Here is a 20,092-nt window from a genome sequence, read left to right on the forward strand (position 1 = left end):
GCACGAAAAAAGGTACACACATGTAACTCACCAATACCTACAAAAAAGCCTCTTGGAGCAAAATTTTACACCCAACAGGAAGTCGGTTATTTTTAATTTTCTCAGCAAATTTTGTGTCATTTTTGCCATTTTCAGGCGTAATACTTGAACGAACTCCTCCTAGAGATTTATTCGGATCAACGCCAAATTTGCTGAGTCTAATCTAAAGCCCTTTGTGACGTTAAATTGCGAAGATCTAGAGTTTTCATCGGAGGGCGTGTCCGTGGCGGCCTGGCAAATTTCGATGCTTCGCCATGAAAAAGGAAGTTGTTATAACTCAGGCCTAAAATGTCCGATCTGCCCCAAACTTCACATGTGTGATAACACTCCTGACCTGATGACATCTATATGTCCATATTCAGTTATAGTCATAGCGCCACCTGCTGGCAACAGGAAATGTCATGCTGTACTCTGCAACAAACTCCTCCTAGAGATTTATACAGATCAACACCAAAATCGGTCAGTCTAATATAAAGGCTTTAGTGATGTTTAATTGCGAAGATCTTGAGTTTTCGTTGAAGGGCGTGTCCGTGGCGGCCTGACAAATTTCGAGGTCTCGCCATGGATATAAAACTTGTTATAACTCAGCCATAAAATGTCCGATTTGCCTCAAACTTCACATATTCGATAAGAGTCCTGGCCTGAACAAATCTGAAGGCCCATATTCTATTATAATCACAGCGCCACCTGTTGGCAACAGGAAATGATTTGTAGCAAACTCCTCCTAGATATTTAATGATATCAACTTTATATTTGGTCAGTCTGATCTAGAGGCCTTAGAGATGTTAAATTGTGAAGATCTTGAGTTTTCGTTAAAGGGCGTGTCCGTGGCGGCGTCACAAAGTTTGATGTTTCGCCATGGACATAGAAGTTGTTATAACTCAGCCATAAAATGTCCGATCTGCCTCAAACTTCACAGGTTTTGTAAGAGTCCTGGCCTGAAGACACCTAAAGGCCAATATTCAGATATTATCATAGTGCCACCTGTTGGCAGCAGGATATATCATATCTTTCACTAACTCAAACATACCAAGGTCAATCTGCACCAAACTTCATATGTTTGATGAAAGTGCCAACCTGAACACATCTACATGCCAATAATCAGTTATAGGAATAGCGCCACCAGCTGGCAGCAGGAAATTTGGCACATTTAAGTGACTTTGACATAATTTTTCCTATTTTTACTGGATTAAAAGCATACTGCCCACCATTAGCTGTGTTCAAAAAGCCACCGGTCGGCGGTGAGCCCGTGTGCGAGGGCCCGTTCATCGCTGCTTGCAGCTTTAATTATTAGGGCCCGAGCCCAAAAGGGCGAAGGCCCTATTGTTCTTCTAAGGATTCTTATTTGTTTTTTTTTTTATTTTTATTTTTTTTCAACCGTTGGGGCACTTTTGGGGGCCTTAACATACTCAAAAACTCTTGAAAATTTGCACACACGTCGGAATCTGCCGTCGTCCGGACGCCACAGAGGCTGGGACCCGGGCGTGGTTCAGGGCCTCTACAGCGCCCCCTGGAACACAGTTTGAAAACTTGATGTACTGAGCACACATACTTGCGCGTATTGATATGAAACTCGGTACACATATAGAACTCATCGAGCTGAACAACTTTTGTACTCTATGTCATGGGCTCCACGCAACAGGAAGTGAGATATTTAGGGCTGTTTAAAAAGCGCATGCTCTGGAATTTAACGTACTCCTCCCAGGAATTCCATGGGATTGTCACCAAACTCGGTCAGCATGATCTCAAGACATTGGGGACGCTAAATTGCGAGGAGATTTTTGATATCTCGAACGGTTTGGCCGTGGCAAGGTGACAAAGTTATGGCGAGAAATGAGAAACAGGAAGTGTCTAATAACTGTTGCACACATTGCCTGATTCTGATGAAACTTCACCAGTTTGTTCCTTGTATGATGCCGATTCCATAAATGTGACTATTATGAGTCAAAGTTATAGCGCCACCAACTGGGAGCAGGAAACGTGTCAATTTCAAAATGCTTTGAAATCAGCCTCTTAATTTTAATCGATTTTCTTTAAACTTCATCAAAATCATGTCAAAACACGACCGATAAGAATATGTAAAGGGGTCGATGATAAATCGAATGCTGTTGCCATGGCAACATGTCAAACTTTAAAATTACATTCCTGTCTTTTCAAGGCAGATAACATGCTTAGAATTTCATGAAACTCAACACACACATCAATATTAATGATAGTTAGACACTGGCAAAAGGTCATAAATGGGCGTGGAGCAGGCACTCTATAGCGCCATCTTTTGACAAAAGTTGGGGGGTTAGTTTTTCCTACAGTCACCAAACTCTGTACATATATTGTTCTCATCAATCTGGACAACTTTCTAAATCAAACTCATTAGCTAAGACCAACAGAAAGCCGGCTATTTTGATTTGAATGTGGATTTTTTTGAAAAATCAGGTAGTAAACAAATTCACACTACTCCTAAGAACAACCAGCTGTTCACACCAAACTTTTTTAACATGAAGAGAAGATTCTGAAGATGTTAAATTGCGAGCGGATTTTGGATATCTCGAACGGTGTTGACGTGGTGATTTTTTAAAGATATAGTAAAAAACATAACCCTAATTTTTTATATCTTTAAAGTGCAGCATCCAAACTCTTTAAAACTTTTTTCACACAGAGATCTAATCATTCTGAGCAAGTGCTGGAAATATTAATTTTATACAAGCTTCAATGAATTAAAGAAAATTAAAAAAATAACTCAGAAACCTGCTGTCACTCTGGTGAATGTCTCTACAGTATGTGTGTGCGTTCAGTCAGGCACAGAGAAGCTCATTATTGCAGGGGGGAGGGGTGAGAGGCAGAGAGGGTGACAGAGTAGAGAGCCATCCTACAGACCATCTTTGAACAAAAAATGCACATATGTATTTTAATTACATAAATATGTCTGATCTTTGAGAGTCTGATATTTTGAGAAAATATAAAGGGTCACTTAGTCTTTCATTGTTCGTATTAGAGGTCGACCGATATTGGTTTTTACCGATACCGATAGCTATGTTGGACCACACTGGCCGATACCGATTAATTAACCGATAGTTTTTGAAAATAGATACTGAACAGCAACTAAAATACTGCTCTGCTAGTTTTAAAAAAGTAATAAACCATACTTTGTAAATTAATAAAAATATTAATTTTAATTATATATTGATCATTAAAGTTATTTCGTAGTTCATTAATGTTAACAAAATAACACCCTAACAAGGAACAACACTTCTATTCTACAGCTTTCATCAATCTAAGTTGATGTTACAAATGGGCTCATTGTAAAGTGTTATTTCATATTAACAGTAGGGGTGGGAATCTTTACATTTTAACAATATGTAAAATTGCAGTTTCTATGCTTTTTGTTTATATTTGGAATCTCTGTATGTTAGTACTGCCTTATTAAAATTAAGATTCAATTTAATTACGATTTTCAATAACAACTAAATATAACCATGCATCACATTCTCAGTTTTCAATATTACTGCACATGGCTACATTTTCATATACATTTTATTTAATTTATTTTGAGCAAAATTTACTTTATTTTTTTATTATATAAGCAGGCTACTTTTAAACCAATTACTTATTTAAAATAAGTGTTCTTTAAGTATACAAAAGTTAACAGACAATAGTTATTTTTTCCTTTCGTTTGATTATTACTGATGAGATCATTGACAGTGGCTGCTGCTGTAACAGGCTGCATTCAAACGAATGCACAGATCTATTTCGATATATCAGATGCCCTGCTCTGAAAACATAACTGACTGTGTGTACATCAGTTTCGTATAAAAGTATTCGAAATGGCAAGTGCATTTAACCGCATCTGCAATCGAGCTTTTTAGGACGAACAAACACAAATTGCAAGTGAAAGTCTGTCAGTGCGCGAGTTTTGTGCATCTAATAGTACTGTACTGCATTACAAACGGCAGAAATGAAGGCACATGTAAAGTAAAAAACTGCGGGTGGAAGCACGCACTGTCAAGCAATGCACACGAGTCTCACAGTGCAAATTCTGTGCAATGAAGCCAGCCGCGTTTCAGGCGCTCACGCGTGCCATATGCGGGGAAAAACACAAGCTCCTTGAAGAGAGGGATGCGATGCATTGGATGCAGCGCTGCGTTGCGCGGACAACTCGCAGGTATCTCTCTCACACACACACACACAGGATGCGTCGTGTAGTTCAAGCAGAAATCTAAACAGTTTATTTAATCACCAAATGGGCAAATGTTTACTTCAAGAATGATCAAAAAAGCGGCAAAGATTAGTTTAAACAACAGATCAAACGGAAAGAGAAAGTACGATCTATATTGTTGTAGCCATTTAAGAAAATGTGTTATCTGTTTTACATTTATGTTTAAATATTATTTGTTTGTTTTGTTTCAGTTTAATCTGTTAATTACGAAAGAAGTGTGTGTAATTTGTAAATGTCGTAAAGGACGTGGTATGAATTGGACTGCAATACGCCGGGAGAATTGGAGAGGGTCAGACACAATTGTTGACCACTTCCACCTTTTTATTTGTGGAAAATCCCTTTTTAAACGAATTTCGTTTTGTATAATTTTCATCTTAATTTTGAATACATATTTTTGTTGATCAGTTATTAAAATCAAGTAAGAACAAGGAAAATTGCATTGTGAAATAAAGTGCGTAACAAGATGCAAACCTACCATACTTCCGCGCCTGAAGAAAAGGCTAAAACACAAATTATAGCTCTATATGAAGCATACAGACATTATTAGAGCTACAGAAATACGAATTTATCACTTAAATGCACAATCTTTCAGCAGGGTCAAGCCTTTATAAACATTAACAACAATTTGGGACAGATATGTAATGTAAAACTGTGAATGGCACGCTGTGGCGCAGCAGGATTCTGTAGGCTGAATGAACACGGTTTGCTTTCTCACGTCATGTCTTTAAATCTGCAATTTTGCTGGCTACAAATATGACCAACTGGATATAAATCAATGCAAATATAAGGTAACAATCCTTACATTTAACATTGGTGTCTGACTTAACCTCTCATACTCTATGACAGCGGAGCGGAGCGTGAGCCACTTCAGCAAAGAACGCAATCCGGAAAAACTATCGGCATGGATTTTTGCCGATAACCGATAGTTCAGCCAATCAACTATCGGTGCCGATTAATCGGCAAAACCGATACATCGGTCGACCTCTAGTTCGTATTTTGCAGTTGTTGTTTTTTATTTATTTTTTACTTAACTGTACCATGAACTTGTCCTATTCAGTCACATAGCAAAAGATTTTAAAAAATACAACTTTTTAGCATGATCAATTTATCTTCATTGATAGACAATATTTACATAGTGTTATTTATTGAATATAAAATAATAATAATAAAAAATTATGACAAACTTTGACAACAAAACAAACGTTACTGTTATCTCTTCAAAACATCTGAAAACCATAATTTTAAGATCAGTTATAAATATATATATATCACCCCGTTAAAATACTCAACTTGATTTTTAAAGATATTTTGAAAGAATGAAGAGTTTATAGAGCACTTTATTGTGTATTGCTGTACACCCACATGAACTGTGTTCATGTTCATGTTAATTCACAGTAAATACACTTTATATGAATACTTTTTTTAGCTTAATATTAATTAACATTAATAAATGCTATTTATGTATTGGTCATGTTAACTAATATAGTTAATTTTAACAAATGAAACTGGATGGCAACATTTTATATTTTGTGTGTATGTGTCTGTGTGTTGATTTTAAAGTGTAACCCTTTCAATTCTGTAAACTTAAAATCCAAACTAGCAGAGGATTACTGTGAATGCATGTGCCAACTGGGCACCGTCTTCCTTATTGATTCTTAGTTATGTAGCACTTAAGAGTGATGTCTTATAACAGGAGTCACCAGCAAAGCAATATCCACACAAAAATTGTACAGATAGGTAACAATGACATTTAAGCAGAAGTGGTGGATGTAAAGGAAGCAATAATAACATTTTGCTATCATCATGAATCATGTTCTTATCATCATTTGTAGCATACTGGTTCACAGTTGGCATTTATCTGAAGTCCTTGCATTGATTGCATTTAGTTAAATCAACATTATATTTGGTCAGTCTGATCTTGAAGCCTTAGAGATGTTAAATTGTGAAGATCTTGAGTTTTCATTAAAGGGCATGTCCGTGGTGGCCTGACAAAGTTTGATGTTTCTGCATAGACATAGAAGTGGTTATAACTTAGCCTGAAAATGTCTGATCTGCCACAAAATTCACAGGTTTGGTAAGAGTCCTGGCCTGAAGACACCTAAAGACCAATATTCAGATATTATCATAGCGCCACCTGTTGGCAGCAGGATATCACATATATTTCACTAACTCAAACATACCAAGGTCAATCTGCACCAAACTTCATATGTTTGATAATAGTGCTGGCCTGAACACATCTACATGCCAATAATCAGTTATAGGCATAGCGCCACCAGCTGGCAGCAGCAAGTTTGGCACATTTAAGTGACTTTGACATATTTCTCCTACATTTACTGTATTAAAAGCATACTGCCCACCGTTTGCTGTTTTCCTGAAGCCACCAGTCGGCGGTGAGCCCGGGTGCGAGGGCCCGTTCATCGCTGCTCGCAGCTTTAATTAGGGCCCGAGCACCGATGGTGTGAGGACCCTATTGGATCTGCTTCGTTTATTATTATTATTAGGGCCCGAGCACCGATGGTGTGAGGACCCTATTGGATCTGCTTCGTTTATTATTATTATTATTATTCTTCTTCTCCGGAATGAATCGCATTTTTGAGGGCCTAAACATACCCGAAAACTCATGAAACTTTGCACACACATCAAACCTGGCGAAAATGGATGTCTGATATGGGTTTCAGAGATGGGTGTGGCAAAACGGCTCGATAGCGCCACCTTTACACGTTCCGCGGTGTGCGCTTTCAGCTATGATTCACGTACATGCATGAAAATCGGTACACACATGTAACTCACCAATACCAACAAAAAAGCCTCCTGGGACAAAATCCGAAACCCAACAGGAAGTCGGTTATTATTAATTTTCTTAGCAAAATTTGTGTCATTTTTGCCATTTTCAGGCGTCGTACTTGAACGAACTCCTCCTAGAGATTTACTCCGATCAACAGCAAATTTGGTGAGTCTAATCTAAAGCCCTTTGTGACATTAAATTGTGAAGATCTAGAGTTTTCATCGGAGGGCGTGTCCGTGGCGGCCTCGCAAATTTCGATGTTTCGCCATGAAAAAGGAAGTTGCTATAACTGAGACATAAAATGTCCGATCTGTCCCAAACTTCACATGTGTGATAACACTCCTGACCTGATGACATCTACATATCCATATTCAGTTATAGTCATAGCGCCACCTGCTGGCAACAGGAAGTGTCATGCTGTACTCTACAACCAACTCCTCCTAGAGATTTATACAGATCAACACCAAAATCGGTCAGTCTAATATAAAGGCCTTAGTGATGTTAAATTGTGAAGATCTTGAGTTTTCGGTAAAGGGCGTGTCCGTGGCGGCCTGACAAATTTTGAGGTCTCGCCATGGATATAAAACTTGTTATAACTCAGCCATAAAATGTCCGATTTGCCTCAAACTTCACATATTCGATAAGAGTCCTGGCCTGGACACATCTGAAGGCCAATATTCTATTATAATCACAGCGCCACCTGTTGGCAACAGGAAATGACTTGTATCAAACTCCTCCTAGAGATTTAATGATATCAACATTATATTTGGTCAGTCTGATCTAGAGGCCTTAGAGATGTTAAATTGCGAAGATCTTGAGTTTTCGTTAAAGGGCTTGTCCGTGGCGGCGTGACAAAGTTTGATGTTTCGCCATGGACATAGAAGTTGTTATAACTCAGCCATAAAATGTCCGATCTGATGAAAGTGCTGGCCTGAACACATCTACATGCCAATAATCAGTTATAGGCATAGCGCCACCAGCTGGCAGCAGGAAGTTTGGCACATTTAAGTGACTTTGATCTATTTTTCCTACATTTACTGTATTAAAAGCATACTGCCCACCGTTTGCTGTTTTCCTAAAGCCACCGGTCGGCGGTGAGCCCGGGTGCGAGGGCCCGTTCATCGCTGCTTGCAGCTTTAATTATTATTATTATTCTTCTCCAAAATGAATCGCATTTTTGAGGGCTTAGACATACCCGAAAACTCATGAAACTTTGCACACACATCAGACCTGGCGAAAATTTACGTCTTATATGGGTTGCAGAAGTGGGTGTGGCAAAATGGCTCGATAGCGCCACCTTTACACGTTCCGCGGTGTGCGCTTTCAGTTGTGATTCACGTACATGCACGAAAATCGGTACACACATGTAGCTCACCAATACCTACAAAAAAGCCTCTTGGAGCAAAATTTGGCACCCAACAGGAAGTCGGTTATTTTTAATTTTCTTAGCAAAATTTGTGTAATTTTTGCCATTTTCAGGCGTCATACTTGAACGAACTCCTCCTAGAGATTTATTCGGATCAACGGCAAATTTGGTGAGTCTAATCTAAAGCCCTTTGTGACGTTAAATTGCGAAGATCTAGAGTTTTCATCGGAGGGCGTGTCCGTGGCGGCCTGGCAAATTTCGATGCTTCGCCATGAAAAAGGAAGTTGCTATAACTCAGCTAGAGTTTTCATCGGAGGGCGTGTCCGTGGCGGCCTGGCAAATTTCGATGCTTCGCCATGAAAAAGGAAGTTGCTATAACTCAGGCATAAAATGCCCGATCTGCCCCAAACTTCACATGTGTGATAACACTCCTGACCTGATGACATCTACATGCCCATATTCAGTTTTACTCATAGCGCCACCTGCTGGCACCAGGAAGTGTCATGCTGTACTCTGCAACAAACTCCTCCAAAAGATTTAATCAGATCAACACCAAAATCGGTCAGTCTAATAAAAAGGCTTTAACGATGTTAAATTGTGAAGATCTTGAGTTTTCGTTGAAGGGTGTGTCCGTGGCGGCCTGGCAAATTTCGTGGTCTCGCCATGGATATAAAACTTGTTATAACTCAGCCATAAAATGTCCGATTTGCCTCAAACTTCACATGTTCGATAAGAGTCCTGGCCTGAACACATCTGAAGGCCAATATTCTATTATAATCACAGCGCCACCTGTTGGCAATAGGAAATTACTTGTAGCAAACTCCTCCTAGAGATTTAATGATATCAACATTATCTTCAGTCAGTCTGATCTAGAGGTCTTAGAGATGTTAAATTGCGAAGAACTTGAGTTTTCGTTAAAGGGCGTGTCCGTGGCGGCGTCACAAAGTTTGATGTTTCGCCATGGACATAGAAGTTGTTATAACTCAGCCATAAAATGTCCGATCTGCCTCAAACTTCACAGGTTTTGTAAGAGTCCTGGCCTGAAGACACCTAAAGGCCAATATTCAGATATTATCATAGCGCCACCTGTTGGCAGCAGGATATATCATATATTTCACTAACTCAAACATACCAAGGTCAATCTGCACCAAACTTTATATGTTTGATGAAAGTGCCAGCCTGAACACATCTACATGCCAATAATCAGTTATAGGCATAGCGCCACCAGCTGGAAGCAGGAAATTTGGCACATTTAAGTGACTTTGACATATTTCTCCTATTTTTACTGTATTAAAAGCATACTACCCACCATTTGCTGTGTTCCTAAAGCCACCGGTCGGCGGTGAGCCCGTGTGCGAGGGCCCGTTCATCGCTGCTCGCAGCTTTAATTATTATTATTCTTCTTCTCCGGAATGAATCGCATTTTTGAGGGCCTAAACATACCCGAAAACTCATGAAACTTTGCACACACATCAAACCTGGCGAAAATGGATGTCTGATATGGGTTTCAGAGATGGGTGTGGCAAAACGGCTCGATAGCGCCACCTTTACACGTTCCGCGGTGTGCGCTTTCAGCTATGATTCACGTACATGCATGAAAATCGGTACACACATGTAACTCACCAATACCTACAAAAAAGCCTCCTGGGACAAAATCCGAAACCCAACAGGAAGTCGGTTATTATTAATTTTCTTAGCAAAATTTGTGTCATTTTTGCCATTTTCAGGCGTCGTACTTGAACGAACTCCTCCTAGAGATTTACTCCGATCAACAGCAAATTTGGTGAGTCTAATCTAAAGCCCTTTGTGACGTTAAATTGTGAAGATCTAGAGTTTTCATCGGAGGGTGTGTCCGTGGCGGCCTCGCAATTTTCGATGTTTCGCCATGAAAAAGGAAGTTGCTATAACTTAGGCATAAAATGTCCGATCTGTCCCAAACTTCACATGTGTGATAACACTCCTGACCTGATGACATCTACATATCCATATTCAGTTATAGTCATAGCGCCACCTGCTGGCAACAGGAAGTGTCATGCTGTACTCCACAACCAACTCCTCCTAGAGATTTATACAGATCAACACCAAAATCGGTCAGTCTAATATAAAGGCCTTAGTGATGTTAAATTGTGAAGATCTTGAGTTTTCGTTGAAGGGCGTGTCCGTGGCGGCCTGACAAATTTCGAGGTCTCGCCATGGATATAAAACTTGTTATAACTCAGCCATAAAATGTCCGATTTGCCTCAAACTTCACATATTCGATAAGAGTCCTGGCCTGAACACATCTGAAGGCCAATAATCTATTATAATCACAGCGCCACCTGTTGGCAACAGGAAATGACTTGTATCAAACTCCTCCTAGAGATTTAATGATATCGACATTATATTTGGTCAGTCTGATCTAGAGGCCTTAGAGATGTTAAATTGCGAAGATCTTGAGTTTTCGTTAAAGGGCGTGTCCGTGGCTGCGTGACAAAGTTTGATGTTTCGCCATGGACATAGAAGTTATTATAACTCAGCCATAAAATGTCCGATCTGCCTCAAACTTCACAGGTTTGGTAAGAGTCCTGGCCTGAAGACACCTAAAGGCCAATATTCAGATATTATCATAGCGCCACCTGTTGGTAGCAGGATATATCATATCTTTCACTAACTCAAACATACCAAGGTCAATCTGCACCAAACTTCATATGTTTGATGAAAGTGGTAGCCTAAACACATCTACATGCCAATAATCAGTTATAGGCATAGCGCCACCAGCTGGCGGCAGTAAATTTGGCACATTTAAGTGACTTTGACATATTTCTCCTATTTTTACTGTATTAAAAGCATACTACCCACCATTTGCTGTGTTCCTAAAGCCACCGGTCAGCGGTGTGCCCGTGTGCGAGGGCCCGTTCATCGCTGCTTGCAGCTTTAATTTTATTTGTAGCTTATGTACTAGTACCATAATAAAGTTGTTGATTGTTAAAACCAGTCTATGGTTAAAACCAAACGAACACGCAGGGACTATTCACGACTGGATTTCTTTTTGCTAGCACAGGTACTAACTCCCTGCTGAAAAAAACAGCTAATACCAGCCTAGGCTGGTTTTAGCTGTTTTTGTCACCAGGGCTAGTACCATTAAAAAAGTTAGTTTTAAGATATAAATGTTAAAACTAAACGAACTAGCCACGATTGTATTTTTAACTAACGTTAGTAGCATAGATACTAGTAACATAAAAACTAACTTAGTTTAGTTTAGATCAAATAGTTAGTCACGACTGGATTTATTACTAGCAGCATAGGTAGCACATTAAACACTATGTTTTAAGAAATAATTGTTTAACTGATCGCCTGTATGTTGTGTGAAAACATAATGAATCCCAGTCAGGGAAACAGGATCAAATCAGTTCCAGTTGACGGGGATTAAACTAATGTTATTTTAAGAAACCCTTAATAACGCGATTAACCAGGATTTGCCGGTGATCCTCTCTATACTCTCTGTCGTCGTGTTTGTTATTTCAGGCGTGTGCAAAGAAGTGTGTCGTTTAGGAAATACTCACGCGACTTCCATATGTTTTTCGAGACATATTTTGAAACGATCGTTGTTTTTTCCCTCAACACTCACCGGTCTGTTCTCTGATTGGCTGCTGAAAGAGAGAAACGAAAATGATTGGTCGACTATTTCCTTATGTACAGTTCTGACACCTCACAGTGCTGACACTGTAGAAGCACGCGAACCTGCTGGGCTGCCATCTCTCGTTTCTTCACTAAAGGTAAGCTTTTATTAAAGCATGATTCAGTCCTCCTCCTACTTATTTCTGTTTATAAGTATACTTAAGAGTTTAATTAAAGGTGTGGGCAAATAATTCTCGAATTTTGAGGAGAGATAAAGAGTACATTTATTATGCAATTGCAAATAATGTGCTGAAATGTATCAGTTACAACCAGATTTGAATTAATACACATGCTTTCGCTTTCTTTTAGATTGTTTAGCAATATTATTTACTATATTACTATATTTATTTTTAGTGTGGTTTGACACAGATCCACACGCATTTAAATCAAAATAGATAAATGTGCTTCTTTGTGTACTGCATGTATCATAAAGTTATTTTAGAGTTATTATGATTATAGATGGGTATGATTTCTCTAAAACAGCATAAAAAAGATGTTGTTGTGATGTGTTGCAGTTAGAACTAAGCATTTGATTTCCAGTATGTAATTAGGATTATTTGAACTAGATAAAAAAGGCCAGTGGGTTTATTATGTATATGGAGATGGACTTTGCTTTTACAGTCACCGCGATATGGTTTACTAATTAGTTTGATTATTACAGATTAACTTTTAAAATGATAATTTGTGTTGAAAACAAGTATGACATACTGATCATAGTTTTATTTTTCATCTAACTGCAACTGCCCCGTTCATCTATCCAAGAAGAAAACCTGTTTGCTGTTACATTTGCATTATATCAAGAAAAAAATGCTTTATCATCATCATTCACGTCATATTCAAATTTACAACAGTGAGAGCCTTTTGCATGACGACTGTATTGGTATTGACGTTGTTTTTGCTGATCTTTCATAAGAATTAAGTGGACGCTGACATAAATTAAACAAAATATTAAAGATTAAACTTGATGAACTGGAATTTTTGTGCATTTAATGTTTTTGTGGGAGCATTGTGTACCCTGAATGGGAGGTCAAAGTTTTGTTTATCTTTGAACAAACCGATGATTCATTATCTTGCCTTCCTTATCTTTCCTGGAATTGATCCAACTACAGAAGCTTAGTGTAACGTCTGCTGTAATCTCATTCACATGATCTGATACTGTACACAAAATATAATTCCTGGCTCTTTTAAATTCATGTGTTTTGGTACAAGCTTTAATTGCTTTACAGTTTTCACTGTTACAATTTTTGGTGCATATCAAGATCTCAGTTAGCATTTTTTTATTCTACCTTTTAGGGGAAATGCAGTTTCATCAACACTGCTAAGGAACTTTGAATCATATCAGGGTGAAGGTTTCATCATTTGCAAATGCCGATAAGTGACATGTGGCAAAATGGCAATGGCCTCGACACAATGGGCGAGATTGACAGTAATGGGAGCTGTGACAGCGTCGTCAGCTTCAACTCGAGCTTTGTAAGACATATTTTTATTTTATGAAAACAGACTGTACATACAGAAAAAAATTAGATTTGACACTTTGACCTGACCATGTTTGTTATATGCCTTTCTATCAAAGTTATCTGACATTACCAAGATTAATTTGTTCTTTTAAATTTATTACCATTTTCTAAACTATAGCAATTTAACTGTGATAATGTGAGACATTTTGAAGGCGTCTGGTTTGACTGTAATTCATTTATGATTAGTTAGATGAATTTGTTCTGACACAGTTTAACTCTTGAGTTCTTGTCATATTTTATTACCATTTTCTAAACTATAGCAATTAAACTGTGATAATGTGAGAAACTTTGAAGGTGTCTGAATAAATTTTGGTTTGACTGTATATTGTTATAAAATACTTTTAAATCTACATCTTCAGTTGTTTTGAAAATTATGTTGTCTATCCCTTTAATGAGCACACATTCAAGTGGTAGTTTACCCAAAAAATTTTATTCTGTCATTAATTACTCACCCTCATGTCATTCCAAACCTGGAAGACCTTCGTTCATCTTTGTAACACAAATGAAGATTGTTGATGAAATCCTTGAGTTTTCTGACCTTGCATAGACAGCAATGACAAAGACAATGGAAAATGGTAAAGACATCGATAATATATAAATCTTAAGACATGTTTACGAAGGTGAAGTTTTATGTACAGCATGCGTCGTGGTACTCTCCTCAACGTGCAGAAAGCTCGCGGATTTCATCAAAAATATCTTAATTTGTGTTCTGAAGATGAGCACGTCTTACAGGTTTGAAATGACATTAGGATGAGTAATTAATGACAGAATTTTCATTTTTGGGTGAACTAATCCCTTCAAAACTCATCCACAAATGCAAACAATTTGTGTTTTAGAGTGATAAAAGTCTGGAGTATCTCTCTCCCGAGGAGAGGGCTTGTCTCATGTATCTAGAGGAGACCATTCAGTCACTGGATACCGAGGATGACAGTGGCCTGTCCAATGATGAGTCTGATCCGCTGCCAGCTCGAGGAAACGTGTCTAACAAAGTGGCCCACTTCGCTGCATCACTAAGACTCAACAAGCTCCCTAGTCAAGGTGTGTTGTTGCTCCTTTGGTATTTAAAGTTGAAGTCAAAAGTTTACGTACACCTTGCAGAATCTGAAAATGTTAATTATTTGAGCAAAATAAGAGGGATTATACAAAATGCATGTAATTTTTTATTTAGTACTGACCTGAATAAGATATTATAGACATAAATGATGTTTACATATAGTCCACAAGAGAAAATAATAGCTGAATTTACAAAAATTACCCTGTCCAAAAGTTTTCATACACTTGATTCTTAATATTGTTTTTTGTATGATCCCTCTTATTTTGGTAAAATAATTAACATTTGCAAGGTTTATAAACTTTTAACTTCAGCTGTATTACTCCTAACTATTGCTGATAATGCAATTAATACATTTTTTTATTGTTTGTAGATGTGCCCAAAAGCCAAAATAAAGATCCATCTCGCTTGCTCCAAAATGAAATTCTGAATTCTAGGGCTCCTACTCCACGTGTCCTTGCAAACCATAACTTACAAATCCAAAGCAGACCCGAGTTTGCTGCATCCCAGAATAATACAGCACCCAAAGTGGCTTGTGAAAGTAACCAGCTCCATCAAGAAGCTCCGCGAGTTCCCTCGGAGGTCAATGTGGTAGTAATACCACCTCCATATGAAATCAAAGGCAGTAAAGATACTGAGGAAGAACAACAGGATAAACATCAGCCGGAGATTGTGGCACGTAGAGGACCACTCTCGTATGAGGCTCTGGTGCATCTGCGCAAGAGTGCATCGATGCGAAGAACTGAAGCCAAAACCGAAGTACAGCAGGTTAATACAAATAATGATCATGAGGGAAGCGTCTCTAGAGCCCAAACACTTACCCACAACTCACAGACCATAATAACTAGTACCTCCAAGCCCACTCCTCCACTTGTGGCCCCTAAACCTAAAATGAAAACCCCACACAAAGTCCCAATGAACCAGGAAGGAGCCTCCAACCCAAAGATCGACTCAGCCGTGCCTTACTCAGAGGTATTGACTGCAGATAAATTAATGAATCCTGAAAAAGTAAGAATGGAGGCTCTTTGCAAGTTGGGTATCCTCAAGGAGGATGCGAAGAACCCAATCTGCCAACAACTAAAGAATTCAGAGTGTTTGATCCAAAACAAGACCACACGTGAACCACCGAGTGTTCCTCCAAAACCTGCAAAACAAATAAACCAACCAGTAAAAAGTTACTATCCTTCCCACCAAAGGTCCGTGAGCGATATTTCCTCAACTTCTTCTTGTCCGCAATATGCCAATATGACTTCAATCTGGAAATCTGGCACACTGGAACGCACTGGGATGGGATTGTCAGCTTCTAACATCACAGTCTTAAATGCAGGAACCAAAAACCACTTTACAGACTCTCAGATGGATACTAACGAATGCACAAAAGCAGAATCTCGTTCCAGAGGTTACAGCGTGCCGGTTCCAAGCATCGGAAGTGATCGGAGAGAAGCATTACGAAAACTAGGATTTCTGAAAAACTGAGATTTCTTGACTGTATGCTCTTCTGCTTGTTAAAGGGTTAGTTCACCCAAAAATGAAAATTAGCCCATAAATCTTACTCACCCTCAAGGCTATATGGCTTCCTCCTTTCAGACGAATCCAATCGGAGTTATATTAAAAATGATCCTGTCTCTTCCAAGCTTTATAATGGCAGTAGGCAGGTGTTTCTGTTTAACAGTCCAAAAGAAGTCCAATAAAGCGCATCCATCAATGATAAAAAGTGCCTCACATGGCTCCGGGGGGTGAATAAAGGCCTCCTGTTGAATCGATGCATTTTTTTGTAAGAAAAATATTCAGATTTAAAACATAATAATCATTTTTCTCTAGCTTGCGCTATCTATTGTACGTGTAAGCCGTTCCAGGTGGATGATGAAGGACGTATGCACCGCTGATGTCGCAAAAATCAACATTTGTTTACAGGATAAAATTCTTCCTTACTTTAGCAAAGGAAAACTAGTCTCATCTTGGCTTATATCGAAATCCTCCAGCATTTTTCTTTACAAACAAATAGCTGGTAAAGCTTGGAAGAGCCAGAATATTTTTTATATAACTCCGATTGGATTCGACTGAAAGAAGGTCATACACACCTAGAATGCCTTGAGGGTGAGTAAATCATGGGCTAATTTTCATTTTTGGGTGAACTAAACCTTTAAGTTATGATGTATCAAATACTGTTTCTGGGCCCAAGCTAAGATTTCATGCAATATGAGCACTATTCACTAAACAGCACACAGGCCCTTGAGCCGGGATTTGAACTCGGGACACTCGTAGCACAACAGTGCTATATTTTGCCACACTGCCCAAAAGGCAATCAGCACTGATCTAGACACCAATATTTTAACGATTTTTAAAACATGAATCACAACCAGATAATAAAAGTAAAGTGTGCAATTTTATAATGTTAAAAGCCATTGGTAGGCTGATTCCTCTAAAAACATCCTGAGCAATGTTAGCTCCAATAATGGCATAAGTTTCGGGCATTAAACGGAAAATTAGTAATTATTTTTGCAATTCCATAAAGTAGCAATAGTAGCAAAGAAATTGCACAGTTCACTTTTAGCATATTAAAGTAATACATTTTGGCACTTTACTTTTAGTTGATGAATAGCTGAATCTAAATAGTGACTATAACACCTGGATGCCTTTGCCTAATTTAGCACTGAAGATTAAAGGGGTCATCGGATGCCCATTTTCCACAAGTTGATATGATTCTCTATAGTCTTAATGAAAAGTCTATATCATACTTTGGTTAAAATTTCTCAAAGGTTGAGTAAAACAACACCCTTTTTATCTTGTCAAAAACAGCTCTGTTCAAGTCGTTGACAAGTCGTTACGGTGCATTTCCCTTTAAATGCTAATGAGCTCTCTTCACCCCGCCCCGCTTTTCCGTGGGGTGACAAGCAGTTCTCTGAGACTGTTAACTTTAGCCGCATTCTTCGCCGAACTTACTAACTAGCACATTATTAGGAAAGGCGATTTGCAAAGATTCATAAACAACCATATACTCGCGTTTTCTGTAGGTGAAGCTGGATCACAAATGATTTGTGCGAACATAGGTGCATTTGGGTAGATCGGGGGGCACATTTCCTTTAAAAACAAAAGTAGTCCTCTGTGTCTTCAGCAGCTCAGATGTCGAGAGTAAATGATTGCTATGTTCATTATTGCATTTAACAACAAAACACCTAAATCGCTTAGGAACCATTCTTGTCTACTCCTGCTCCGCCATTAAAACAATGTTAGACTTTTTACAGCTCACTCAGGGCGTTAAAACACTAGTGTCAGTCAACAGACGTGGGAGGGGCCTGTGCAAAACTACATCACTCTGCCAAGAATCTGTGAACGACTCGATCTGAGAAAGTGGTTATGATTTATGGGGAATTTAAAAAAAAGGGTGGATTTTTATCATTATAGGGTGGTTGTGTACACACACAAGACTGAATTTTGCATCCAATGACCCCTTTAAGATACAGTATGTTTACACTTCCAGGTTTCCAGTGTCTTTCATTTTGAACTACATATAAGTATATTAGCAATTAAATTACTCCTTGATTTTGCTTTTGGAAGCCTGCTTTGTATTGAATCATACCTGTTTTGCTAATCGGTTGATTTAGAAAATCACTTCCTGCTTTTTTTTTCCAAATACAATGGAGTATGTCTGCTTCACTGGAGACTGTTGAACCTGAGGAACCTAGGCTCCCACAGATCATCTATCAGTCAGACTCCTCATTTTACACGGCGGCCAGTGAGATCTGACACAGCACTTCAGTGGATTAGCGCATTATCTTGGGTTGCAACCAACCGACTGGTGTTCATGTTACCTGGCCTCTCCGATTCATCTGTCATTAAAGTTCTTTATCGTGGAATGTGACTTAGTTCATGACTTACACTGAGAATGGTTCCTTCTGTTTGTATTGACTCAGCTAACAGTTGCCCTTTCACAGCTGCTTCTGTAACCAAATCCACACCATAGGGCACATGGAAAGTAGCCATAAATGACAGCAATGTTTAACCACAGAACACACATGAATAAAGCAATAATTTCAGCCTAATATGTTTTAATTGGTTTGTCTGGTTGCTCTGTGATCAGAGTACAATTTAATGCCTGAACTGTATCCAAGTCCACTCACTGTGTTTTGCTTAACCAACAATTTAAACCTTTAGCTGGTATGTTGGTAAACTTGTGGTTGATAGCAAAACCATGGAGAAAAACATAACTGCTTCAATCCCAACACATGAATCAGGTGATGCACTGCCATTAAAATGTATTGTTTTGAAGATTGTTAACTTTGAAATGACGTTTTTTTGTTAGCCCTCACACAGTTTGTGAGCAGGCTGTTAAAAGAAGAACATTACAGTATCAAATGATACTCAGCTTGGCTTCAGCTTCAGTGCTGAGTGGTTTTACTTACAGTGATTACTGTCTGCTGGGCGAAGGTCACTATAAATATTTCGCTTTTAATCAAGGTTACATCTACTTAAAGCAACTGTAAGGTTTTTACGTTTAGATATCAGTTTCAAAATGTTTCTGTGGAAAACTGACTAACAATGTGGATGGCTTCTGTTTCTTCCCACTAACGTCTGTTCTCTCGGTTACGAAAATCCGCGTAAGGGCGGATGGCTTTATGTAATTCTTAAATTTATACATATTTACTACAGTGAATTCCGCTCATTTAACTGCAGGGGGCTCCAAAGTCGCAGAAACACACAAAATTACATAGTACAGTTGCTTAATGTTAAAGCGAATGGGTATTTTACATATTTATCCACCTTATTTTTCCAGTAAGAGTGGGCGCGGCCATTTTGTACATTTAATGGATCTGGGCCCGTATCCCTAAAGATTCTGAGAATCCTCTCAGAGAGCTCCTAACTTAACCTAAAAATTCCTTGCCAGGAGTTTTAGCTTAGAGGTGATTCCAGAACATTTTCAGTGAACTCTGAGCAAGGAATGGATGGAAAATCCTATCTTAGTGAGGAGGTGTGGTTGACCCCGTTGCTAGGTATGAGTCATCATTTCAAAAGCCGTGATTGGTTGATCCTACAAGTTTGATGAAAATGAACTTTTGGTGATAATGAGCAAAGGATGTACCCTCAAATCAATAAACATAATTATACACTCTAATATTATGCAGACTGTAATTGTAAATAATATTTCACATTCAAGAAAATATCTGGAAAATGAATAGTAAGCTGTAGGGGTTATAGCCTAACATTAGAATCTAAAATATGTGAAAACTTAAGCTCATTACACCCTGTTCAAATAATGATTCGTGTCTTATTTGCTCATATTAATATCCTAGCTGGCATATTTTGTACTTTCACTCCCATATGGACCCCATTGAAAACAAGATGGCCTATCTCAAGGGGCTGTCCTTAATGAAGTAGAAATTGCAACGTTACAACTCAGTGTGGACTTAATGAGGGTAACACGGCTCAGCTTTTATCAATGTCTGTGATTGCTGGCTGGTCTATT

The 20,092-nt window shown here is 38.6% G+C and overlaps 1 protein-coding gene across 2 annotated transcripts; it reads left to right on the forward strand.

Moving 5' to 3' along the window:
* Positions 1-11,997: 11,997 nt before the first annotated feature.
* On the forward strand, positions 11,998-18,671 carry LOC141293738 (uncharacterized). Of its 2 annotated transcripts, XR_012340808.1 has the most exons (5): positions 11,998-12,158; positions 13,354-13,530; positions 14,414-14,615; positions 15,002-16,534; positions 16,580-18,671. XR_012340808.1 is itself a non-coding variant. In XM_073825792.1 (4 exons), exons 2-4 carry the CDS (start codon positions 13,426-13,428, stop codon positions 16,102-16,104), a joined length of 1,410 nt encoding a protein of 469 aa, XP_073681893.1. In that variant the 5' UTR covers positions 11,998-12,158; positions 13,354-13,425; the 3' UTR covers positions 16,105-18,671. The 2 variants fall into 2 exon arrangements, 1 of the variants encoding a protein (XP_073681893.1); XM_073825792.1 differs by having other exon boundaries at positions 15,002-18,671.
* The last annotated feature ends 1,421 nt before the right edge of the window (positions 18,672-20,092 follow it).

This window comes from Garra rufa, chromosome 20 (assembly GCF_049309525.1).
Source record: "Garra rufa chromosome 20, GarRuf1.0, whole genome shotgun sequence".
Taxonomy (NCBI): domain Eukaryota; kingdom Metazoa; phylum Chordata; class Actinopteri; order Cypriniformes; family Cyprinidae; genus Garra; species Garra rufa.